We start from the raw sequence: 27,506 nt of genomic DNA on the forward strand, positions 1-27,506 counted from the left end.
AGCTCGCGCTGGTGGTGGCCAGCGCTGCTAGCACAGGACGCTGGAGCAGCAATTAGCTGGAGCTGCAGGCTGCGGGGCGGCTGCGCCCACAGAGCCTGCGAGGAAGGGACCCGCAGCCCCCAGCTCAGAGCAAAGGCATCGCACACTCCTCCTCGCGCCCAGGCACCCCCCCACCGCCCCCCCACCCCCCCCCCCCCCCGCGCGCGCGCGCGCCTCCCTCGGCCCCTTCCCCCCCCCCCCCTTTTCCCTGGCTTTCCCAGCAGCTTAGGGTTTCAGATGTCCCACCGCCGTTTGACCCCCTCCCCCGCCTTCTCCACCCCTGCAAATGAGGTTTGACCAGCAGAGTTAGAGCCCACCTCTGGCTGAAAAGCACTGACATTTAGACTCCAGGCTTCAACCTGTTTACAAGCGGCTTTCCAAGGGACATGGAGGTGGAGGGTTAGAGCCAAACAAAACACCAGCCGCCAGCCGCCAGCCGCCCCCCAAACAAGAAGTGGCTTTCGGGAGACTTCTCATCAACAGGCACCACCAAAAAGAGAAAGGAAGAAGGAGAAGGAAACAACAGCGCCTGGGCAGCTGCCTCCAGTTCTGACAACTCCAAAGAGACACACTTTTTAAGTGGCCAGCAGGCTGGGACTCTGCAGAGAAGGACCAGAAGGTGCCAACCGCAGAGGGGCGCAGATGTCTTCCCGCACCCCCACCCCACCCACTTTGGGTTTTGTTCACCGGGCTGTCATCTGTTTTTCAGACCTCTTTTGCATCTAACATGGTGAAGAAAGGAGTGAAGAAGAGAACAAAGTAACCCCCGGGGTGGGGAGCGGAGAGCGCTGGTGACCGACACCACCAGTTCCCACTGCTGCGGCCACCCACGTCCACTGTACACCCGCAGACTGGAGAGACACAGGCAGCGGATCTGAGAACGGAGCGAGGACAGGCAGCCGGCCCTTCCGAGGAGTTATGGATGTTGGTGTATTCGCTTCTGGCCAGATCCGTACCCGGAGGGAGCTAACCAGTAGCCACCACCTCCAGCTGTCTCTTTGCCTCGCACCAGGTCTTACCCTTCCAGTATGTTCCTTCTGATGAGACAATTTCCAGAGCCGAGAGTTTCAGTACAATGTGGAAATGGATACTGACACATTGTGCCTCAGCCTTTCCCCACCTGCCGAGCCGCTGTTGCTGCTTCTTGTTGCTCTTCTTGGTGTCTTCCGTCCCTGTCACCTGCCAAGCTGGTCAGGACATGGTGTCACCGGAGGCCACCAACTCCTCTTCCTCCTCCTCTTCTTCCTCCTCCTCCTCCTCCTCCTTGTCCTCTCCTTCCAGTGCGGGGAGGCATGTGCGGAGCTACAATCACCTCCAAGGAGATGTCCGCTGGAGAAAACTGTTCTCCTTCACCAAGTACTTTCTCAAGATTGAGAAGAATGGAAAGGTCAGCGGTACCAAGAAGGAAAACTGTCCGTACAGTAAGTAACAAATGCGTGCTCCTCTCTTTCCAATTATCCACCCCCACCCCACGCGGGGACGTGGGGGGGGGGGAGCAGAATCTGTTCCAGATGTGGCCAGCTAAATATTTATGTCCCCAACCCCTGTAAAATGATGAAGTGGAATACTTTCACACTAAATCAGCCCCCTCCCGAGCATACATTGTGCCGCTCGGTTCCTTCCACCATACACATCCCTCGCCACCCTATTCTCCGTTTCTCGAGTTTGTCACTCACAGGACCGACCACTCCTGATGCCCTAGAGTTGTTACTTCTAGGAGATGCTCCATTCTGTCTCCAATACCTCCCCCCCCCCCGCCCCCATCTCATCCAAAGGTCTCCTTTCCCTCCCTTCTGGAAATGGCTCAAGTAAACACATTTTGTTTCTTTTCGCTGGCAATCTTACGAGTTTTGGGACCGGCTCCTAAAGCTGAAAATAATTATCCACTGTCAATTATAGGGGCTTTATGGGAAGTTTAAGGAAGAAGAGTCACTTCCACCATCTTCCCGCCCCCATCTTTTGCCCCACCACTTCTAGATAGAAGCCGAAAGAGTTGTTTTTGTTTTTGTTTTCCAAGTTTTGAAATTTTTTTTCTCCTTTTGGGTCCCTCCGTTTGGTTTGAGTGATGGCAGTCCGTGAAGTTAGCTCGTCGGGCAGCACCGCTGATGTTTGTCTCCTGCCTGCTCTCTTGGTAACATGACGCTCATGTCTGCATTGTCAATAGCATATGCGCTCTGCTTTGTGGTGTCTTGTTGGACTGTTTCTTCTGAAACCTCTCATATTGCAGAGGCATAGTACTACAGCATTGTAAACATCTGGGACTGGAGTCACACAGACCTCACACAAATTTCATTGTCATTCTTCTATTTTTCAAAGTAAAAGCCTAAGTTCTGTTTCCAAGACTCCATCCCATAGGGCGCGGTTTGTCTCCCCCGCACATTCTGCAGGGGATCCTTGTATCTTTTTCTCTCCTTCTTCCTTTCTCTCTGGTCTTTCTTTCCATCGTCCTGTCTTGTGTGTGTGTGTGTGTGTGTGTGTGTGTAGGGGTGGGGGGGCTGAATAAGGGGAGGAAGAATGAGGAGGGAAGAGGTGGATACCATGTCTCTCCTTGAACCAACCCAGGCAAGTCAGATTATTCTGTTGGCTTCCTTTCCTGGTTACTTTCATGTGCTGAGACTTATTCATCCTCTATTGATTGTTATTTGAAGGGATTCCCAAGGCTCTGTAATGGCACACTGAAGACAGTAGACAATGACATTTAAACATCTTTAATGACTGTATGCTTGGCTTTATCTCTTTGGTAAATTCCAAGTCACCTTTCAAGGGGAACGTTTTGTGTTAGTTCTTTGGGAATTCCAAGCATACACTGGCCAGCACACTGAAATGTGTGAGTCACACATTTCAGAATTTTTTTTTTTTTTTTTTTTACTCAGAGTATATCAGGTATTGATGAAAATGGTAACTGACCGGAGTTTAGCATTTTATTTTTCAATAAAGATTACATGAAGAAAAACTCAGTTTTCTTCTTGGGGGATTCACAAACATCCAACATTAACTTTTGTGTGTCTTCAGCTGCCTTCATCTTAGTTGCTCATTAAAATTAGCAGTATGTTTATAAGCAATACCTCTGCAGAAGCATGTGAAGTAATCTATGTTAGGTTTAGTATTGGAAATATTAAATACCTTATTAGATATGTGAATATATTTCATTCTGGTGCTTAGAAAGTAGCCGAAACGGTGTTTTTAATGATGATTTCTTTTCCTTAAAAGTCTCTTGCCACTTGAGTGCCATAGATGCTGTCCTATAGAGAGCTGTTATGGTTTGAGGATCCTCATTTAATATTTTTGCCTACCTCTAAAATAAAATCCAATAGTGGTGCCCAGTTAAAAGAAGAACATACCTCCACACTGGGCTGCAGCGTTTTCTCTTTTTAAATTCCCGTGGGCTGAATTTCTTTAGTTCATATGGAAAACATGAAGAAATTGAACGAAATGTCTGAGTCTGAACCTTGGGCTTACTTTCTTCTTTTTAACATTTTGATAATAACTCGATCTTGCTGTTACTCCTTTTTAAGTGTCTTTTTTTTAATGTGATGTAGTGATCAACCTGCAGATATTTTAGTTTATGATACTCAGATGACTATTTTGTAAAATAATGATCCCTGTGCCATGAACTACTTAGTAAAATGACTCCCAGGGAACACATTGAGTTTTATTTTTACAATATGAACTATCCCAAATGAGAAAATTATGCAACTTTTATTGCATAAACAAGTACAGCAAATTTCCATCCTAACATTAAAAAATAGACATTATCTCTTTTGTGGGATAAAATATGGTAATTACTAATAGTCTCTTTTGAAATTAAAAGCTAAATATATAATATAAGAAGACTGTCTTAATTAATGGTTTAAAAGGGAAGGGGGTGGTTATATTGCTAAATATTGTCAAACCATAACTAATTTAAGCTTTCCAAGAACATGTATATCAAAACATAGCAAGTGAAAAGTACAGATTGAAAAGGCCTTAATTTCACATGTGGCCCAGTAATCTGAATGCAGCTATCATTTCCAGCTGGACTGATTCAGCTGAAATACATGGTATCATTTAGATACTGTTTAAATGTTGCCTAATGGCACATAAGAAACATTTGCCACACCCACAGGATAACCATCCAGTCAGCCCACCAAATAGTAGCCTGTTAAATATTAGGATCTCTAGCCTCTGAAGAGTGCCAGTTCCTTATCCAAAAGCCACATTTGGGGACCATTTTCCTAAACAAGATATTAATTAGTCTCAATACACAAAGATGTTCTGTTGAGATTTGCTTATTTGAAGACTGATTTTCTTTGTTATGTTTGACCCTGGTATTATTGCTGCTGGAATATCATCACAGCTTACCTAAGGGGTTATATGTTTGTTATGCCTTGGGTAATTAAACAGCTGTTTCACTGGCTCATTCCCAGCCAAATGCCAACAAAAGGGAAGAAAGGAACTCACTCATAATTATTGCAAAATGATTTTTTTAACTTCATCCTGCAAAGCTAACACCCTGTTTTGAACAGATCTGAAAGTGCGACATGTGTTGAAGAAACTCTTCTCAACTTGAGTGATTACTAAAGCTTTTTTCTTTAGAAGGGGGGAGGGTGGGGTGGGGTGAGGCAGGGGTGTGTGTTTTCTTTGCTCTTTGCTATTATATGGGAGTAGAATCAAGAGAGTAGGGGTGAATTATGTTTCTTCTGCTAGAAGACTAAGGAAGCTTGAATAATTGAGACTAGCTATGGCATATCTGTCACTAGATATGTGCAGGCTCATTTAGGTTTTGTTTTATCATTCCTTACATCTAGAGCTTTGCCCTTGAAACATTACCACTCAGCTCTGATTCTGACCTCCTAGAAAGGCTGGATACAGCTGTTAGGTCCCCTTGCAAATGGGACTGGTTGACTTATTTCTGGACATGAGTAAAACAGCTGTGAGCTTCTCTCTCCCATGGCTGTCACTTGAAGAAAAGAAGAATCTAGTGAAAGGAAAGTGTGTACCCCAAACTAAAGACAGCTAAACGGATGTTCCCAATACAGGGTCCCAGAGTATGAGAGACAAGGAATATAGAGCATGTAATCCATCTCTTTAAATATGCATCCAATTTAGTCCTCATAATAGTTGCATAGCTTTGATAAAGCTATATACATTTTAAAATACAAAAATCAAGGTTGGAAGAAGTAGTTTCCAATCACTCAACTGGAAAGTGACAAAAGCATATTGCAAATCTGACCTTATCTGGTTATCTCTCCTTGTATGATGTAGCTCTCTGCTAATCTGAACATGAATACCAGTGTATTAGAGCAAGACACTCCTAACATCCTAAAAACGAGTCATTTAAAACTCATGTTGCCTTTTGCTGTGAACGCTAAGAGATTTCAGTCTTAATTGGAAGAGAAGTAAAATGACTGTGAGAAGAAAAGAAAATATTAGAGATAATTGGTGCAGGTGGCCACATGGTATCAGACTATATCAGCATCTCATCCAGGTCAGGGCTCTCTCTTGATATTATGTTTGGAAATATAATTGCTCATGGACACACACAAGGTACACATACATCAATCTCACTTATGTTAACAGAGGTCATTAGGAATACATGACTATTTAAGAAAATCCATGAATGTCATTGTATATAGTAATGGTTTACAGCTGAGGGCCAAATGCTTAACTGTTCCCACGTGCAATAAAATAATTTGATTGTAAATACCTATGGGAGCTTAGGCTGTTGCAGGAACTTCTAACACATGACTCTAAAAAAAGTGATGTTATAGAGACCTAAAGCTAGATAAATCTGTAAATCAAAACGATATTTTGCCACATAAAAGTCATAGATTGTAATGCTAAACATAGCAATAAAGGATTGCATTATTACTTTTTAATCAGGAATTCAGTTTATTATTGAAGGAAGTTAAAAAAAATAGTTGTTGGGGGAAGAAGAAACTATAGTATTGTCTTCTAATGAACACTCGAGAGTTTTCTAGTGTGTGGGGGGAATCCTATGGGCAATTTATGGCTTCCGCTGGTGTCTTATTTACAATTGTGGTTCTATCTAGAATTTGCTTGAAAAATTTATAACCAGAAGCGTTGACTCATCAACAGAGAGGATTTATGAAGGTGGAAGGCACTGTATTTAGTTTACATGACACCGTTTTGTTACCTTCACTGCATTTGCACCATGTGGACCCGCCGCTTTGATGGCTTTATCATAAATCCACTAAAATGCACAATTGGAGAGTTCCCTCTTCATAAACCTGATTTATAACCACCCCCTAGAAGAACTCAACAAACCAGTTGGCTGGAATAACATGCTAGTATTGGAGGAGGAGAATTTAGACACCAAACTCTAGGTCTTGGGAATGCCAGTAACCTGGTACCTGAAGGTACAGATCATTCTTTAAAAGCGTGTGTCTCCAAAATGGTATTTAAACACATATTTTTTTAAAAAGAAGGGTCCTACTAAATCAAAGTCTATTGTCTGCACATTTTCTTCTACATTGTCACTAACAGCTTATAACATAAACTCTTATTCTATCTAGTATGTTTCCTTAGAAATTAAATAGCTCGCAAAGAACATGAATAGATTCTTTAAATTCCTATACAATTACTTTAATGTTCAGAGGGAAACCCCATTTATTATCCAAATGTCTACCTTTCTACAAACTAAAATGCTGGGAAAAGGGTTGACAGCTCATTTAAAATGGAACTAGCGTTCCTCACATTTATGAGCTGCCTATGGATATCTATCCACATCTTTTCCAACCCTTAATGTCCATATGCTTATCAAAAATTATGGTGCAAATGATATTTATTATCCTTCCAAAGGAAGAGAATATATGTGTGTTCAAAGTGATTTTAATCTATTTTAACATTAATTCTCTGAACTTTGTAACGAATAGTTATTCAGATGGCAGTTTTACTATGACTGTTCCAACATTTGTCAACATTAATAGTTGAGGTTTGCTTTATATAAGTAAGTAAAATATTAGCATTTCCCTTGAAGAAGTTAAAAACCTCTTGTAGTTTTACAGTGGGATGTAATACAGATTCCTGTTCATGCATTTTCATACAGTTTTCTAACAGTTTAGAGTTATAACAATCTTCATTTTATTTCAAGTCCTTTATACAGATTTATCTTAACCTTACAAGGTATATCACAATTACTTAAGATCTTCTATATTTACCATTTGACAATTTTTTCAAACTTGTTTTTTTTCCAGATTTAAGATATCTACTTTCTAATATCAGCACATTTTCTCCCAAAGTGCCTTTTACCTCTAACAGACAATGGGTACAACAAAGAATAATATAAAGATGTGTCTTCAAAGTCAGAAGAAGGAAATATAGTTGAATCTTAGGATCCATCAGTTACATCTGATACTGAATTGATGAATTCAAAATTTTAATATTATATAGAATATTTTAAAAGTAAGACCTTAATTTTAACAGATTTTTTTTTTTATTAATAGAAACGGTCACAGTATCTACCAGGTCACCCACAAAATAATGGCTGTCAAGGTTCTTTGCCTTTAAATCAGGCCACTAGTGTTCTTTCTTTGAACATTGTGTTCTAATTGGAACAATAAATCAAAGAAGACACTCAGAGTAGATTCCCATGTAAGGTGGATAACTGGACAGTGACTTTTTACTGCTGCTAACACGTGCATCCAATTACCATTTGATAGATTCATAGTGCTGGCAGTACAGCATTACCTCATTGTATAGTTCACCTAATAATTCTTCTGCCCAAATCTGTCTACCTTTACCTATACCTAACCTGTCAGTATGTGGATTACCAATAATGAAGAACTTTCAGACATTTGGCATGCTTCCTGCCATGCATGATATGATGAACATGTTAATTTATTACCCAACTAAGCCTAATAGAAGGGAATGTCTTGATTAAACGGAAGTAGCCTAAACTCTAAATAATTGAATTAACTAGGCAAACCTAATAATTCCACAATAACTATAACCTAATTCTTCAGTTTGGGTTAACTGAAAGATAAAGGACTTGTTTAAAAACCATCTTATACTTCAGATTAAGTTATGACTCTCTTTCAGGTACCTTTTAGAATGCTCACTGTCTTGATAGGCATAATTGTTGTTTTAGTCTTAATTTTTCTTGAGGTCTCACTCTTATGTTGAGAATAACTTGCCATCTGAAGCATCACAACTCAACTCAAGGCTCAATTACATTCCAGTAGTTCTGTTTTGCGGTGTGCGCTATGACAGCTCTGTTTTTGAAACATCGTGAACCCTAATTGGTTTATCGCCTCTCCTATTATTTTCTCTTCCATTTTTGTTTGTTTGTTTTTAATTTATTTTTCCCAGGTATTTAACCTAATGCATATCTCTGAAGCCAAATAAATCATCACTTAGCACTCCAGGTGATATTCAGGGCCAGAAGCACCGACGCATAGTTTCCGGCGTAGATAGTTTGTATTCAACACACAAGAAATTCATCAATTTAAATTGGACACACTGTACCAGGAGCCTCATTCTACTGAATCATCAGCTCCTCCTTCTGTCCCAGCCACCAGGCCAGGTGTTTTAAGCTCTGCCTGTACTGAAAAGGGCAAAGTCCTAGAAGGATATCATTCTATATTTAATTTCCAGCTTACACTCTGTACCTATACCCATTTCTGTGGTTTTGTTTTATGATTTTTTTAACTTCATTTGAATTTGCAGTACTCCCTAGCTACTTTACTACCTTTCCTGCCTTCATTTCTTGTCCTAAGCTTGTATAAGTGAAAGCAAAGATAATTTAGGAATAAATGGTCTTTTCCTATATTGTAGGTGAGGATCAATACTGGTTCAGAGCTATTTCATAATTTCAACTTTCAAAATGTCACAAAGATTATCACACTTTTTTGTATAGCTTTGGCAAACATATATGCTTTTAAAAACAAAGTCCATGTCTCTGTTAATTCTGGTTATTGCGAAGGGGAACACACACACACACACACACACACACACACACACACACACACACACACACTTGTACTTCTGCTTAACCAAATACAGACATATAGATCTCTATGAGCAATATTTTAAAATGCAGACAATGGTTAGAATCTCCAACAATATGTAAGTCTGTTTATATTCTTCTAAGAGAGCACCTTTGGTGACTACCTGCTAAATTAGAGTTATTTGTTTTATAAACAGAATCTATTTATTTGCATTAAATGTATCTGTTACTGTACTAATAACTAAAGGTTGATCTTCTTTTTTCAATTGTTTCCCAAATTTGAAGGTACCAATTTACCAGTAAAATTAAAGGAACAGTTAATAATCTATAATAAGGCAAATGTGGCAACCCATGACCTATATACATCTAAAGGTAGAAATTTTTGTAACAATATTAGAAGCAATACTTATTAGATTTCCTGGGCATATTTAGACTGTATCTCTAGAATTATATGATGGCATAGATGTGGAGGGTGTGATGAAGAGGACAATCAGATTACAATATAAAAGCCTGATGAACAAAAATACAGGAGAGCTTTACATTTATAAAGCAGGCATCCAACCAGTCAGAAAGCCAATGCAAAATGTGTAATGAAAATTCTAGAAGCTGGAAGAAAAGGATAAGAGGACACAGAGTACGTAGATATACACTCCGAGAAGTGGGTAGGGGGTTTCCTGGAGTGATGAAGACAAGAGTTTTAACTCCCAGGATAGAGTTCAGGCCAATGAGTAGCACTGAACTGCAAAAGGGCTGACCTGACAAGAAACTATAACCCAACTCCTGGCATTCAACTGGATGTTAAATTAGCTGAAATGAGAACCTGTGACCTAAGAAGAATCCCACTGAGGTCATTAATAGTCTGTGTATCAGCAGAAAGAAAGCGTAGACCCAAGTCTTGCTAAAGAAACTAGACCTTAATGAAGGAATGAGAAAAGCACAGCCTTTGACTCAAAGTAGTTAAATATGGGTCTAGAGCGAGAGCAGACTGAGGAGTCACAGGCTTGGGTGCATATTGCAAGACAAGAGTGTGCAGCTCTGTGCAAGGTGTCATCAGAAAAAACAAGGATATTAATTGACCTTTTTTTTTCCTGCCTGATAAAGATGAAAATAGAGAATCCCCTCATTATTTAACTTGCTTAACAGAAATAGGAACTCATTATTTTGTGTCAGGTATTGTGTCCAGTACTGAGAAGATGCCATGTTCGAGAATGTCAAGAAATGATTCTGCTCTCATGGAGCTAACGCTGTACTGACGGGGTCAAGCGGACGACTAAATGAAGACATTGAGAACGCTAGAGTGAGAGCTAAGATCGATGAGTAGGAACCTGAATAGAAAACACAGGGACTCTTCTGATCCTCCTGGCTATGGAAGGACCTGGAGAGGTGGGGGTAAGGAAAGTGCAGGAAGCTAGGTGAAGATACAGTGAGGCTGGGCTTGACCAAAAGTCATAGAAATGGAAGCTGATACAGGGACACAGCTTAATATTATGTGGTATATATTAAGTCTTCATCAAGTGGATATAATATTTTAAAAATGAATATGATACTTCCATCTTTTTCAAGAAAAAAAAACTGATTATTATTTCTCAAAATGGAAATTAGCCACACTAACATTGAAAAAAGATGATTTGAGGCACCATGAGAATCATCTGAAATTTGATTTGAATTGTGATACTCATAGTATTCTTAAATTTGAGCAGAGAGTAGGGGCCTTTCAAGAGATTCTTAGCTGGTATTTGAACATAAAAAGATGGCTTGGGAGGAGAGCTAAGAATAATGATTAAAGGATAATAAATGTCTTGAAGGACTCAAGCTACAGCAGATTTTACAAAAGGAGAAAAACCATTGGCCCAAAACAGGTCACATGGAGAAATGAAGAAAGACTATGGGATGAAAGTCAGGAAGAGAAAAGTAACAATTTCTTCTGACATTCAATGTTTTAAGCCACATCATATGTCGTTTGGATCCGGTTTTGTATAGGATTATCACAGATATTGTGCTCTGGCTTTCATTTGTTGCCCCTTTTACTTCAACCTCTTGGGCTCCTTCCTTACAAGTTTTCATTCTGGAGACAAGAGCTCATCCCAGGGGGCTGAAAGATGATAGAACACAATTTAAACTCAGAGCCAAGAAGTGGTGCAGAATGGCGAGAGTAGCAAACACTACCTCAAAGAGAGAATGATGACATTAGATCACAGTTAAGAAGGGACTCCAGCAGGGCATGACACAGAAGAACAGACAAGAGTAGAATCCCCTAAAAGATGACACTGGAGCATGCGTATCCACAACCAAAAACAAGGTGTTCAGGAAGCAGCATAGCAACAGAGTGGAATGGTGTACAGGCTAGTTGGTGCAGAAAACATTAGAACTTGTCACAGAAGAAGCAAGTGTGAAATATCCCTACATTTTAGGGTCTCAGTTTTTCTATCAAAATATCACCTGAACATGCTTTTGGTTTAAAACTGACTTTCTTCACTTTTAACACCATCCCCAGTTAATTTTATTTTTTTAGGTTTATTTGATGTATGTGGATGTCTTGCTTGCATATAGTATGTATGTGCACCATGTGCATGCCTGGTGCCCAAAGAGATCAGAAGAAGCTGTTGGATTTCTTGGAACTGGAGTCATGATGAGCCACCATGTGAGTGCTAGGAATTGAAGCCAGGTTCTCTGCAAGATCAACAAGTGCTGTTAACCACGAAGCCATCTCTCCAGCCCCCTCATTTACTCTACAAAGTAAAGAAAAACACAGAAAGAAAGCTGAAAAACATTTGAAAAAAATCCTTATGCAGAATTATAATTGACATAATGAAAATATAGTTAATAGAAAAAAATTCTAGCTGGATTTAAAAGGGGAAAAAACAAAACAATTTCTTTTAACTGGGGACATGAAGTAGATCTTGATACATCAGGTGGTCATGAGCTTAAAATTTAAAATAGGAGCAGCTTTAAAAGTTCTTAATCTGTGGAAAGCTGAGAAGGGGTTGTGTCCTTAGCAGCAGATTCCACAGTAAAACTAATGGATGTCACTCTACACTGCCAGGTTGAGCACTTGTTATTCTCCCAAATTGTCTTAGACTTACTTGATATAGGTGATCAGAGAAAGAAACAAATCAGCCTACAGTTTATTCTCCTGCAAATGAAATACTGCAGTATTTTTTAAACAAACAAGGAGATGGGTCCTTATATTGAATGACATGCAGCAAAGAAACTGTGTGCTTTGGAGTCAGACTTTTGGGTAAAGAATCTGAATTCTGAAATTTCCTGGCAGTGTGATCTTGGCCAAGTTACTACCCAAGGCTTCATTTGTGCACCTATGCAAAATACGTTACTAATAATCAACCTCATCATTGATACAAAGGTCTGTTCATAGATTTACAAAGGTGGCTGAAAATATAAATTGTAAACATAGGATCCTGCACAGAGCTCAGAGGTGTTGGCTCTCAGCAGTGTTCGATGAGATGGCTAACTTGTATTATTACTAATTATCCATTATCTAGGAAGATCCCTGAGTCAGGTAAGATTCTTAAATTAGGCATAACATTGGTAGTACACTATCTAACTTCATTTTATATTTTACAAAACATTTCACTGTTTTCATCAGCTGATCCTCAAAATAGTAATAATCATATAAAAGTAAGGTAGTCTTTGTTACCCAGGACTATTCCAGGATGAGAAAAATTAAACCTGAAAGTTGTGTCCAGCTTGAAGATACATGAGTTAGCATGAGTCACTATCAAATTTCACCAGATAGGGTAGTCTACCTGAACAATATTGGTTTTCCTGAAGCAATCCCACTATTGACCTTTTCTTCTGGACTGCTTGTTAACAGTACCTTGTTCTATTTTAAATTATTCTGTTACAGAGTACTCCCCATGTCTGTTAGTTTTGGGCTATGGAAGGTGCACATCCACAAAAGCCAGTTACCTAACTGATATTTTGATTGCTTTCCAGTGTCCTTGTCTCAGCATTTCGTGTTCTTTTCTCCCCATTCACCCCGGGTGTATTTATTTCTACGCCCCCATTACAGACATCTCAGGTTGATTTGGCTCCTGAAGTTCCTAATCTCTGTGTTCATACTTTAAGAAGGTATGAGATGTCCCTGGAATGGTGTCCCTTACCCTCATTACTAACTCTCCTTCCTGCCAGATTTTAGTCAGGGTGCCGTCTCTAGATGCTTTTCTGACCACTCCGATGCCTACAGAACCCTATTCCATGTGTCATAATACAATTTTACACCTGATTATTCATTGTTTACTTCCGGTTTCATTCTGATTGAGAAAGTTGTTGTGGGTGCACACTGTCTCACTGACCTTTGATGTAAGCTCTTAATTCAGTACCTGGCATATATAATCAGTTTTCTCCACATTTGTTATTAAACAAATTAATCATTCTAACTTTATAACCTTAGTCAAGGCATTGAGACTTTTTGGGGTAGGCCATATGTTATGGAAAGCATGATTGATATTCTTTGCACTTTGTACTTTGCAAAGAAGGGATTGATGCAAAAGATCTCATACACTTCCATTCGGCTATTTTCCAATTCTGAGAAATAGGAAAATACCTTAGAAGGGTCATTGTTAGTTATTTGACTCTGCAATACTTAATTTCATCCCAATCTGTGAATTAAAATTGTGTTAGTATGAAATTAATCATTTTTTCATAATTCCTCACTTTTATAAGATCTTCTTATTATATTCTATGGATATTAATAATGAATTTCCTCCCCTTTAAAATTCTTGCTGCTGATAAGAGTTGTTTCTGATTTCAAGCTATTTATTTTTATTCTTGGATAATATGGTGGATATTAAGAAATGAGAAATTCTTAGTAATTCCTTTGGAGGAAAAGAGTAATGTCCTAAAAACAGTGGAAGTAACAGGATGTGGCATGTAGTCTTGGCTGTGTCAAAACATTTACTGTGAGATCTTAAACAGGTCATTTACTTTATCTTGGCCTCAGAGACTTATCTATAAAACGAGTGCCACCGAATTGAGCTAAATCATCATTAAACTATTTTAGCTTGCTACACTCATCTCATGGATTAAGGAACAGATTTCAGAAGCATACATGTACTGGAATATAGCAGAGAAACATGTTAAACAGTAGTCATTCATAGACATCAGGTCCTAATCCTTAAGTTCTGTGGATGCAACTTTTTATTGTAGAGTTTCAGTAAAATTTTTACAGAAGATGGGACATTACTTCTCTTTAGCCATATGGACCCTATATGCTGTCACCAATGTTCTAATGAGGAAATGCAGAAGATCCTGTAGCTGGACTAGGGGAAGAGCAGATTTCCCTTCTGGAAGCCACAAAAGAACTTGATCCCTCTGATCCCATGATGTAGATCCTCTGAAACTGATACTGATATCAGACATCTGCTCCCAAGGGCAGTGAAAGAATACATTTACACTAAAAAAGTCATCACTATAGTCTTTTGTTACAGAAACCGTAAGTTTTTGACATGCAAAATAGAAGGCTGCTACAAGAAATGACTAGAAATGTAAAACTGACTTTGGAATTGGACACTGGGCATAAAATGGAAGAATTTTCAGACATGTATTTAAAAAATGCCTAGATTGTTTTGAAACAGATGCCTGGTAGAAACATGAGCATTAGAGACATTCTGGTTCAAATGTGGAAGACAAGGATACAGTAAAGCCTAAATAACCTGGGAATGAATATCCATCCCTTAATAAACTTGTATAGATGAAAACAGGAGTGTTACCAGTGCTTCTTGTGAAAGCTTGGAAAAAAAAAACCAGTAAGGGGTGTATTATTGGAAACCAGGGACAGGTTATTGTTGAGTGGAGGCGGTTCAATTTGTAGGTGGTAAATTTGATTATTCAGGGGCATCCCAAAGGCTAATGTTGAAGGGCAGCCTGCTTTCTTGCTGCTATGATAAAATTCAAGAGAAAGAGGATAAAGTGAAGAGAAAGCCTACTCAGTAGAGAAAGTGTTTGATGACTTAGGAAAATCTCAATGTATTCAGTTGCAAATATCTTAAACTAGGAGACTCACTCTTAGAAAGAGCAGGACCAAGGGGCTGCTGAACAACTTTAGGGTATTCTTAGAGGTGACATTTGTGCCATTCCAATAGTAGCTAGGCTTAGTAATGAGATTGCCTGAGGTATGTTAATGAGGATTCTCCATGATTCCTGTGAAAGGCCCACAAAGATTTTGCGAATGTTAAATCATCAGAAACTGCCACTTTGTATTAAGATAGGATAAAAATAGGCAAGATGAAGTAAGATTGTCAAGTGCCCCACAAATTCTGTGGACAGGAAGGGGCAATAAACTGAATAAAAGTTTTTCGCATACCATCTTAAAAATTTACAAGAAAGGTCACTGTGATCACAGAGTCTTGTGTACAAACTCAACTCTTCGAGTTCACGGGAAAGAATCCTCTAACTGTGGGGCTAGAATCTGGACCTGCAAACCAAAGAGAATTGTTTTCAAACTAAAAAAATAAAATAAAAATAAAGCCCTGCTGGGCCTGAAATTGCTTGGGACTGTGGAGGACCCCTTTCCTCCTGCATTATCCTCTTTGGGGAATTGTCCTGTCTATAGCCACTGTCCTATGCCCTTTTTACCATTGCATTTGAGAATGAGTTACTTATGTTCTGATTATATAGAAACATTGGTAGAGAATAATTTTGTCTTGGGATGAATCATGTTGTTTAAAGTATGAAATTGGAGATATTTGAATGACTAGCATTTGAGTTTGAAGATATTATGCTATAACTGATGGAAACTTTGGAGAGATGATTATCTCTTGCAAGTATACATATAGAATACATGTAATTGGTATTTTTTTTGGAGTGGGGAGGGTGGGGACCAGAGTCTTTAAAAGGTTAGATAACGGGTTGTAGTCTCTGACAGGTGTGAAAGTTACCTTATATGATAAAGTTTTGTTCACATGATTAAAAATATTAAGATGACATTATTAAGGTTATTCAGGTAGACCCCAGGTGTCACCAGAAATAACCTGAGAAGAGAAGGCTGAAGGAGATTAGATTCATATATGCAAGGCAGAATGTGGAGATTTGAAGATTCTGCGTTGTTGCCTTTGAATACAGCAGATGGGCCAGGAGGGAAAAATAATTGTGGATCCAGAAGCTACAGGAGGCATTGGATAGAAGCTCCTCTGGAGGGCTTTGAGCAGGAGTGTAGCTGCCAGCACCTTCATTTTAGCCCTGGGAAACTGATACTCTGATACTGGATTTACAGTCCCCAAAACTGTGAGATAACAAATTGCAGCTGTTTTAAGCTACCAAGTGTATGACAATTTGTTACAGTCAACTATGGCAGCCTTATATGGACCAAATTAAGAACAAACAAACAAAGTTGTATCTTACGGCAGACAGCACTGAGCATGGAGTCAAATACATATGTATTACAATAGTTCATCTACTTCTTAACTGGATGAGTGAGATACCTGGATGTTTCTGCTTCCTCAGCCTTTCTGTAAAGATTCAGTTAGAATAATATTTGTAAAAATACCGAGCAAACACAGGGCTCAGAATGGTACCTTAGATCTGCCAAATGATTACATGTTTCTAAGACATTGTTTAAAATACTGTGAGTTTTTGTTGTTGTTGTTTGTTTATGCTCTTGTAGTCTTTATGTTGCTACAGTTTTACAAAGCTTTGCTCGTTCAATGCAGAATTTGAATACCCAAGGTGGTCTGTTTTTGCAGCACAGTAAACTCAGGTTGGCTGGGTTGAAGGGATTCTCTTGAATGATTCCAAGATCAGTTCTCTTAAGATGCTTGCTAACTCTATTGAAACCCTTCCTGTTGAAAAAGTCCTATTTGTAACTGGAAGATGTAGGCTGAGTTTTCTGTCCCACCTGCCAGCCTGCCAGTTCCCAAATAACCACATGCACACTTCTTATTAATTATGAAAGCTTGGCTGATAGCTTAGGCTTGTTTATAGCTAGCTCTTATAACTTATATTAACCCATTTCTTTAATTTGCTTTCGGCCTTGTGGCTTTATTATCTTTATCCTGTACTGCCCATGCTGCTTTCCTGCTTCCTTTGTGCCTGGCTGGTGACTCTCCACATCTCTGAACTTCTTCTTCCCAGAGTCCTCTCTGCCCTGAAAATCCCAGCACTGACATGGTGGCATACAACCATCTATAACTCCAGAGGGCTGTATAATGTCTTATGGCCTCCTGTGTACCTCCAGGTATGTACCTGGTACACAGACATACAGGCAGGCAAATTACTCATTCACATAAAATAAAAGAAAAATGTTTTAAATTACACAATTAATGCAATTAAAATGCCAGTAAGTAGTACTTTTTGAAGAATGTCCTCAATGTTAAAAAGAGATAGCTGAAGTTACTATGCATTTGTTCTTTTTAAAATTAACTATATCATTTCTTCTTCTCAATATGCCAAAAATACATAAAACTACATTTAAACCTGCCCTATCTCAAGATGCTTTCATAATGCTACATTTCTTCTGAAGTTTATCATTCATGCTCATATTACTTGAACTTGTAGGGTCTAGAAAAGCAGTATGATTCTACAACATTCGCTCTTAAAGAAATTAGTTTCTCTCATTACAGTAGAAGCTATAGAATTCACAGACAGAAAATAATCATTTTATTATCCAGTCTTAAGACAGCAGAATCTTCCCCAAACTGAGGCTGACTCCACAGCTCCTACCTTTCCTCTTTACCACTCCTTATTAGGTAGGGTTTCTTATAGAAATTTGAGAAGAGAGATAATGGTGGAGAGAGTTGGAAGGGGTGAATACATTTATGAATAACATTGTGTTACAAAAGAGCTAGGTAAGAGATACAACCCAGAATTACTTTTAATGCATCATTTCAGTTTTATGCTCTAAAAACAGTCATACAGGATAAGGTAGTTCAAATTTCTAGGACAGTTTCTAGATTTTTCTCAGCAGTAAAATGGCTACAAAAGTCAGTTGAGTATTCTCATTTAGATCTTGTCCTTACTCATTACTCTTAATAATCTATAAGATTCCTTCTAATACACATTTAACAAAAGTGTTTTAAAGCAGGAAAGCCAAATTGGAACTATGTTATAGTAATAAAGGGTAATAATTGGCATTTCTCAAACTTATGTTCATAGAGTAGACCACATGACCAAAATGAATTAGTGGAAGTTTGCAAAGGCAAATTATGAATCTTAATTCATGGGTGGAGTGGGGGACAAAACAGATTCACACACAGTCATCTGAACTTCAATAAACAGTCTCACCTGATTTCATTATGCCAACCAACCCATAAGAAAGGTAACCCCAGGAGTGGCTAAGTTGTTTGGAGTTTAGGATAACTTGAAAAACTGGCAGAAAAATCTTCATGCACACTTCCCATGTTGGCACACTTTCCATTTTTGTGTATATTCTGGAGAGAGAGAGAAAGTGCCAGTATGTTCTATAAAAAGGGAAGTAATTCTTAACGTAAGTTAAAACAGATGCTGGCGTTCCGAGGCTCCTTGCTTACTGAAAGAGGTTTTCTGATAGAGCTGAGATTAGGTCAGTTTTCAGTGCACTCTAGTCTAAGTGTGTGTGTGCTAGAGCTGGGAGGAGGGAGAAGAAAACGTGACCCTCTTCTTGAACTGTCTGTATCCTCACCATGTCAGCGTGCTCTGCCACCGCTGTTTATGAGTAAGAACTGGAGATGCTGCCACAGATGACACTGTGTAAACAAACTTTAGAGGTTTGGGGATTTTCCCAACTTCGATTTTGAAGCCACAGGAATTTCTGCGCATGTTCCTCTGACCCTGAAACTTCTTCTAGCACCTTAGCTCTCCAAGTGACCATTTGAGATTGAAGGACAACTTCCAAAAGCTAGAAGTAGTAAGAAGGAATACCAGCCAGAGGCTGCAGCTTCTCTGTGTGCTGTCTTTGAAACTTAGTCATTCCTTAGTCTTGTGGACTATTTGGAGACCACCTCTGTGCTGTGAGAAATCCTTTCTTTTCATTGTGAGAATGGAAGTTTATTTCCTGTATACAACTTTTTCCTCAAATAAATAGGATCAGCACCATAGTCAGAAAAACAAACAAAAAAAGGTTACTCTGTTCATCTGTTCATCTGGGGTGTTTCGTGAGTATATAAATGATATCTTCACTTCTAATATATATGACATTTCTTTATGCTGACAAAGTTGACCTCATACAAGACTTAGAGCCTGTGTTCCTCCTGGGAATAACTTCTGTAAAGTCACAAAGAATATGAATCCAAGATTACTAATAAAGAATTAACAACAGGTGGCACACCTCAGATGCATCTCTTTATTTTCCTTTATGTATTTACATTTTTTCTCTGTACTATAGGCAGTAAAGTTATTTAATAAGGATAATCAGAATTCATTCAGCTGAGCACCATAGCTACTGACGTTGACCATAATTCATTAGTCTCACAAACCTAAAGGAGAAGGCTTGGGTTTTTCACAGTCCCCACAGACTGCATGGAGGAGTCATTATTCGTTATAACTTGTTGTGTTGTCTTACAAGACACTTGGCCAAAAGTGATGAGATTACAAGCATCTATTACCAAGATGAACATACACAGTGTTTGGAATCAAAGCCAGAGCTTCCTGTATGTTAGATTAGTGCTCTACCAGTTGAATCCTTACCAGCAATGGTGATGCTTTGGCTGAAGAAATGGCACAACATATAAAAGCTAAAGGAGACAATCCACCTCTGAATGTTGTCTTCTGTCTTCTGACCTCCACGGGTGTACACCCACAGCCACGCAAGCCTGCACAATAATAATAATACATTTAATCAAGTTACATTTTAAAAGGGGCAGCCAGTAAGATGGTCCATCAAGAAAAGGCAGAAGAGTACCATCTCCACAAAGTTGCCCTCTGACCTACACACATGTTCTGTGGCACACATGTCCCTCCCATCATTTGCACACTTACACACACACAATTATAATAACAATCAATAAAACCTTTTTTTTCTTGAGACAGAGTTTCACTGTGTAGCCCTGGCTGTTCTAGAACTTGCTCTGTAGACCAGGCTGGCCTTGAACTCACAGAGATCTGCCTGCCTCTGCCTCCCAAGTGCTGGGAAAAATATTGACTTTTTAATGGAGTGGAATAAGAGATACATAGAGACCTTGGAATAAATTACTAAACTCTTATTTTGTAGTCAAAACAAATGAAGACCTCAATAATACACCTGTGTTCACTTAGATTTGATAGGTAATTGTGGCTTCCCAAAGGATGTCATGGAACAATGTGCAGGCTCTATTACTTCAGTCTTAATCAGCACATGGATTCTTTATGTGTCATTATAACTTTTATCTCTGTGGTTATTTGCAGTATCAATTTTTCAAGAAGGTCAGTTTTGAGAACTTATGAGTATATGATTCTTTTTTCGAGACAGGGTTTCTCTGTGTAGTTTTGGTGCCTGTCCTGGATCTCGCTCTCTAGACCAAGCTGGCTTTGAACTCACAGAGATCCACCTGCCTCTGCCTCCCAAGTGCTGGGATTAAAGGCCTGAGCCACCACTGCCCAGCAGTATATATGACTTTTATTAGGTAGCACTGAATGGATGCAAACTGGCTGAAGGATTTTGAGTATTGATATCTCTCTCCCAGTTTTAAATATTCTATCAGCTGTTTATAGACAGATAAAATAGTTTATAGACTTGGATAATAATAGGCATTAATATTTGATACTCAGTTTCACTTATTTCTCATTTGTACTCATTTCATTTTTAAAAAAAAACAACTAAATGGTGTAGATGTCCAGAAATACCATTTTATAGATGGGAACATTCATGATCACTGATTAATGTCACTGAAGTTCTATAGTTAATCCTTGGAGTCCCTAGGATTTGAGCCCGGTTAGCATGGTTCTTATATACTTAATCACTCTGCTATCCACAATAAGATACAACTAGTGTGTTTTAAAACCCTTTATGCAAACACCAGCCAAATATTCTATGGTACATCCATAAATTAAATACTATAGCTAATGGCACATAGGCGTACTAGATTTTCCTGATTAAATTTTTCCTACATAGAGACCCCAGAATATCTCCTCTCACTATGTATATATATTTTTACCTGTAGCTACAAAAATCTGGCTCCTGTTTTTATCTGTATATTCTCAAAAAAAAAGAAACAGAATAGAAAAAAATCTATATATTTTTCACAGTGTCTTTTTCAAAACATGATAAAGGTGGTATTTTAAAAGATGCTTTTATAGTGTGAATTCTTTTTCCTATATCAGTCCTTTCAGCTTGAAATTTTTATTTCATTCCTCTAATATCAAAGTTTATTTCCCTTAGTCACATAAGAGGAAAATATTTATTTTGTCATTTTCAGTTAAGAAATTTTTGCCTTGATGACAGACTGCTGAGGACATATTCTTTAAAAGGAAAATTTTATGACCAGCAGTAGTGGCACACACCTTTAATCTTAGCACTTGAAAGATAGAGGCAGACAGATCTCTGTGTGTCTGAGGCCAGCCTGGTCTACAGCGAGTTCCAGCAAAACAACCAGAGGTACATAGTAAGACCCAGTGTCAAAAAAAAATATTGAAGAGATCCTTTAGGTATTGCTCATAGACTCCCTCTAATTTAACTCTTCCATAGTTCTCTAGTTCAATACCCCAACCATTCTTTTTATAAAAAGAAAATTAATTCTTACTTAATCCCCAAATCTACATGTAGTCATTCCAAAATCCCAAGGATAATTGAAAAATTATCAGAACACTGGATCAAATGAGAGATTTATTCCCCTATTTTAGGAAATGGATTTTCTAATGAATTTCAACCAAACTAACCCAAAATCAGTTTTTGGCATACTTCATGCTAATGATAGATTTGCTTTTTGCTTTTGAAGGAGAATTGATATTCACAAATCATATGTCACAAGCCACTAAAAGTGTCAGAATCCCACAGCGGGCCCTTGGTGGCTTGTTAATCTCCCCTGTTTAAAGGAAACAGACTAATTCACTTACATATAATGAAAGCCATGCCTGTTCAGCCCAGCCCCTCAGAAAGCATCAGCCCTTGGAAGTACTGCCTTCTCTCTTCACCTCCTCCTTCCTGGCTCTGACAATTAAACATGGAATTAAGACACAATGATCTCCTTAATGTTGCCATGCCTGAATCCTTTCAGATGTCACATATGTTAAAAGAAAAAAAAGTAAGTTTTATGTTTTTCTAGCATCAGAAGTGAATAGAAGGGTTCTCCTGCCCACCTTTCACCATTGTTCTCCACAAAGCATAAAAGATAAACCAGGATGTTAAATGCTGGGCCAGATGTATATATAACCTTTGCCCTCATTATTCTAATTGGTTTCCATCAGAGAGAGGGTGGGAAAAATAAAATTTCACAAAGTGGGAATTAGTCAATGCAAAGTTGAGGTAGTAAACTTAGCTTAGCTTAGCCAAAATCCAGGACTTTAAAAACCATAATGATAAGAAGTTACAAGAGATTAAATGATAATATGCGTAATCCTAAAAGGAGGAAGGGAAATAACTTATCTTTATTGTTGGAACTCAGATATTATCTAACTTTCATGTACTGTGCCCAGGCTATATTATTTTTAATGCTGCTCATATTTACATTTTTTTTTGTACTTTGAAAGACATGCCAAGTGTTCTAACCCTTGTGGCTAACTATGTCTGCAGTTGGATCTCTACTTTCGGGCTTTGTGTGTGTGTTTTTTTTTTTTCCTTTTTAGTAACATTAGCTATTTGTGACTACTAAATATACTTGAGTTAGATCACATTCTTAAAGACAAAAGGAGAAATATGGGTCTGGGATGAGAACAGATTTGCGCTTTCAATGTATGTCTTAATCAAAGCTTAGAGTCATAAGAGTGAATATCTGGAGTTAGGACATTTAGGAGGGAAATTTTTTCATGGCACGCATACTGTACATGTTAGTCATGGCTCAAAGTGGAGTAGGAATTTTATGGAGTAAGAAGGGGGAGGTGCAAGAAGGTTTTAAATTTCCTTCCAAATGTATTTTTTAAATAACATTACAAAATCTATGAATGAGGGAACAGTAAAAGAGAAAGTTTTTTGTTGTTGTTGTCAAATGACTTGAGGATGAAGTTGACTATCAGGAATAGGGAATGATGAGAACTGAAGAGACATTGATGAAAGAACTTTTGAATGTGGCAATGTCTGAAATCCTACAAGATACCCCCTAAAGTGGGTTGATAGCTAATTTTGGAGTACAAAGTCAGAATGTAGGTTTTGAGGTATGGGAGGATCATCCAGAGGTCATTTAGGTCACCTCAGTCATTCTGAAAACCATACCCATCATTCTAGACATCTCCTGTCCATTCTTAACAATAATAATCACAATTGGAGATTCTACTGTGTTCATTAATAGCTAGATCTAGTATTTGGTTAAATATTTAGATATACATAGATACATATTAATGAATATATTCATTATCCATACATATTGCATTACCTATTTTCACTTTTCAGCATGCATGTCCATTTTGCCTTCTTGGGGTAAATAAGGCAGTTCATGTCAAATCACACACCCATATACATACATATGCACATGATGAGTCTAGGTAGAAATTATGTTTACTTTTTAATGTAAATTGAGGAGACTGGGATGACAGCTCAATTTGTAAAGTGCACATAGACTGGACCTGAGTTCAGATTTCCAGCACCCATATCAAAAAAGGGTAGGTGTGGAGTGGGCAAGGTGGAGGCAGGCAGACCTTTTGAGCTCACTGGCCCCCCATTCCAGCAGAATTTCTGAGCTCCAGGTTCAGTGACAGACATTATCTCAAAAACTAAAGTGGAGAGTAACCAATAAGGACAAATGATGTTGACCACTGCTCTTTGCGGCACATACACACCTTTGTACAACTACAGACCCACACATACATGAACACATATACATGCATCACACATATGCACACAATTTAAATTGCAAAAGAAAATAAATAATTTAGATGGTTTTGAGAGTCCCTGAGCCACTAAGCCTTGGTCTGTAGCTAGGATCTGAATCCAGAAGTTTTAGTATATTTCCTCGAGTTAGAATCTTCTGAAATACATTTTTAATTACATGATATACATTAAATGTAAAACCTCATGTATACTGTAGTTATTAGTTTGCTGCCTTACTACATGGGTAATCTTATTTGTATAGTTGATGTTATATAAGAGACGTAAAATCTAAAGAAAAATGTGTCTTGGGTAAATAATAGCTAGAGAAAAGAAATAATGAAGATTTCCATAGGCTAAAAGTATATATAAAACTATAAATGATTTCAAGTACAGGATAGGATCAGTGGCAGCCCACTAACTTAAACATAATTTTCCTAATGACACAGTACAAATATAAGATTGCTAAGAATGTTTTGTTCACATGGTAAGGAAAACCTTTCAATGGGAAAAGATGCTGTCAAAAACCTAACTGAAAAGTCTAATTAATAGTGGTTGAATATTTCATTCTCGGATTCTACTTTTCAACACACATTTGACAACACTGAACATCTATTTTATTTCCTTGGGGTTCATAAGGTATTCATGTGAAATCACAAACTGTGACACTTGCTTGGTTCAAAGAACCCACAGAAATCTTAGAACAAACATCATGTGAATGTTTATATATATATATATATATATATATATATATATATATATATATATATATATATATATATATATATATATATATATATAAATTATTTTTTTATTTATACACATTGCCTGCAAATATGTCTGTATACGGGACTGGAGTTGCAGACCAATGTGAGGTACCATGTGGGTGCTGGCAATTGAACCCAGGTCCTCTGGAAGAGCAGCCAGTGCTCTTAACTGTGGAGCCATCTCTCCAAACCCCCACTCCCTCAATTCGTATTTTTTAAATTGCTATTGCCTTCAAGAATATCAAACAGCTGAATCTTGCTGATTCCCTGCTGGTATTATCTTATTTTTATGAAGCTTTAAAATCTCCATTTCATTACTTCTGTTGATCAAAATGCCCAGGTGACATTCACAGATAGTCATTAAGAGAGCATCACTTGATATTTACCAATTCCTTAAATGTGAATTTTCTCCTAAAGAGCTTTTGTTTTAAATAGACTCTACTGTTTAGCCCAAATTAAACTACAAATGAAAATAATGTTATGGAATATTGGAAAAGTCACAGTGCCTCTCATTCAGAAGTGTGTTCATCATTCAGCAAATACACACTAAGTGCTTACCATACTCCATCCTTTGTGAAGTAGTTTAGGACAACAAGATGAGTAGTTGTTATCTCCTACATGCTGCTCACAACGTGGAAGCAGAGAAAGGCATATGTAGTCACACAGGAGAGTAAATGTCTGAATAATAGATAAGCCAAGAACAAAAAAGAGTAAAATGTAACCCTAACAAGGTCTAAACATTTGGGTTAAAAACCCTCTGAGATGAATAATACCAGCTCAAATTTCTCCAAGGAGGACTTCTCTTTATCAGGGAATAAAGGATATATATATGCTATCTTCAAGACATTAGGGAAATTGTGAAGACAGTGTAGTGGCACATATTATAGCAGAAATAATTAAAACAATTGGTCATGGTGGGGCAACATAACAAATGTAAGTGTTTGCTATTTAACAGATAATAGCTTATACTACATGAGATCTCTGTATATGGTAGACTGCCAAAGTACACATATGACTCATAGCATGATACACTCTGAAGAATATTAGTTCTGTCAATTGTGGGGAAATGTAAAGAAATACTGTGTGCTACATGCCAGATTATAGGAGCTGTCTATACACCCTAATCAATTCAATCAAAAATATTGTGCAGCAAGGAATGGTATTTCCAATTTTGAGGAAAACTAAAGGTAACTTAAACTAGTTGGTGAGTAAAATAATTAGCAGAACAATGGTCCCAGGCTAGGTGTATTGAATCCAATCATTGCAGAATAGCATATCATTTCTATGTGTTTATTGAATTTGGTATGGCTTTTTAGAGTTCATGGTCTCTTCGAAAGACCTTCAGAGTTGAAGTAGAAAGAAGAAATGTGGTGTATGTAGTTTGGCAAAAAAATTAAGACTGCCTTTCCAAGAAAAGTGGCAATGGGGAAAGATGTGAGAGAGTGGCATTATGTAGGTGTATGTTTAAGAGGCTTCACAAATGCAGACAAATGGAAAAAGTAATGGTATCTAGGTGCTATGAAAATTTTGACTACAAAAGTGCTGAGCAGACAAAATAAAATTGGATAAAAAAAATCTCAAGGCAACCTATATACAACATCAAATTCAGATTTATTAAGTGCAATGTAATAATGAGTTTGTTAGGCACAAGGAGTCTGTGGAAGTCCAATGTGTCTAAGCTTTGCCAGACTATGCAAGGCAGATTTCTCTTGCCTTCCTGGCTCATCTCCTAAACATAGCTTTTATCTGTAGAGATAATTCCAGATGTTCTGACCCCTTCCAAATTCTTCTTTGATGATCAGTCATCTGGAGTGGGGCTCTTACTCCCCATTGAGTTTTCAGGGTGACACACCGAGGCTTGCTCTCCTCATTAACACAGTGGGTCATCCCATGTCCCAGTAGTTCTTACAGATTGAAATGTCATCTTCTCAAATCTGTAACATTGCTCCTGAGGAAAAGACAAGAGTATCCCTGAAGTGGCCTTCACGTGCCTCTGCAGAGAAGGCTCCCATGAGTGTCTGAAAAATCTCAGCTGTTATTTCTCCAGCATTATTTTTTTTTAGAAAGTAATAAGCTATCAGCTAAGAAGACCTAGGGAGCTTCCATAGAGCAGCAGAAGCTGCTTTCAGTGGAACTAACAGCCCTTCGAATGTCACCATTCAGGTCAAGATCTCAAGGCGGGAGAATGATCTTGACATAGACTTGCTGCTGCAAGCCACTCTTTTCATTTAAAATTGATTATTGCTTCTGAGGATCCAGAGTAGCTTTTAATGCAGATATTTCTGGATACTTCTGTTTGTATTCTACATGGAATCAAAGAGATGATTAAAATAGCATTCATTCACAAATATTAAAAGTTTAAGTTAGGAAACATGAGGAAGTCATACATGATTTTTCCCACCATAGGCCTTCTTAAAAGATTCAGGTCTTGAAATACCACTGAGACAGAATATATTATTGACAACATAATGACATTACTATTGTTGACAATAATTCAATTCATAATTGTATTGATAAAAAACATCTTGCTCTTTTTAATAGAATAATAATAGTGGCTTTCATTATACTATAAAAATATTCATTGAGTACTTGTTGTCATAAAATAAAGATATGGGTGCCTGTGTAGTAATTCCTATAATCCCAATATTTAACTAATGATGTTGAGGTAAGAGAATAATAAGTTTCAGACTAATTTAACCTACATAAAAAGACATTGTCTCAAAATAATAGTATTTATAATAACAAGGAAGCAGAAGACTTCAGTCCTATACTTTAAACTCCTACAATCATCTAATTAAAATCTAAGGAAGTTAATATAATGTGATCTATAAATACCTATAATTTTTTAGTGCAAATGGTTGTACAGCCAATATAGTGGTTGGTATGATAA

General features: G+C 37.9%; 1 protein-coding gene across 1 annotated transcript in view; it reads left to right on the forward strand.

The window, feature by feature from the left end:
- The first annotated feature begins 277 nt into the window (after positions 1 to 277).
- Positions 278 to 27,506, forward strand: part of Fgf10 (fibroblast growth factor 10) — a 76,128-nt gene continuing 48,899 nt past the window's right edge. Inside the window, exon 1 of the mRNA XM_052742831.1 lies at positions 278 to 1,460. Coding sequence (XP_052598791.1) covers positions 1,115 to 1,460 — 346 coding nt within the window. The 5' untranslated portion in view covers positions 278 to 1,114. The remainder of the gene's footprint in view (positions 1,461 to 27,506) is intronic.

This window comes from Peromyscus californicus, unplaced genomic scaffold (assembly GCF_007827085.1).
Source record: "Peromyscus californicus insignis strain IS unplaced genomic scaffold, ASM782708v3 Scaffold_18__1_contigs__length_77618521, whole genome shotgun sequence".
Lineage (NCBI taxonomy): Eukaryota > Metazoa > Chordata > Mammalia > Rodentia > Cricetidae > Peromyscus > Peromyscus californicus.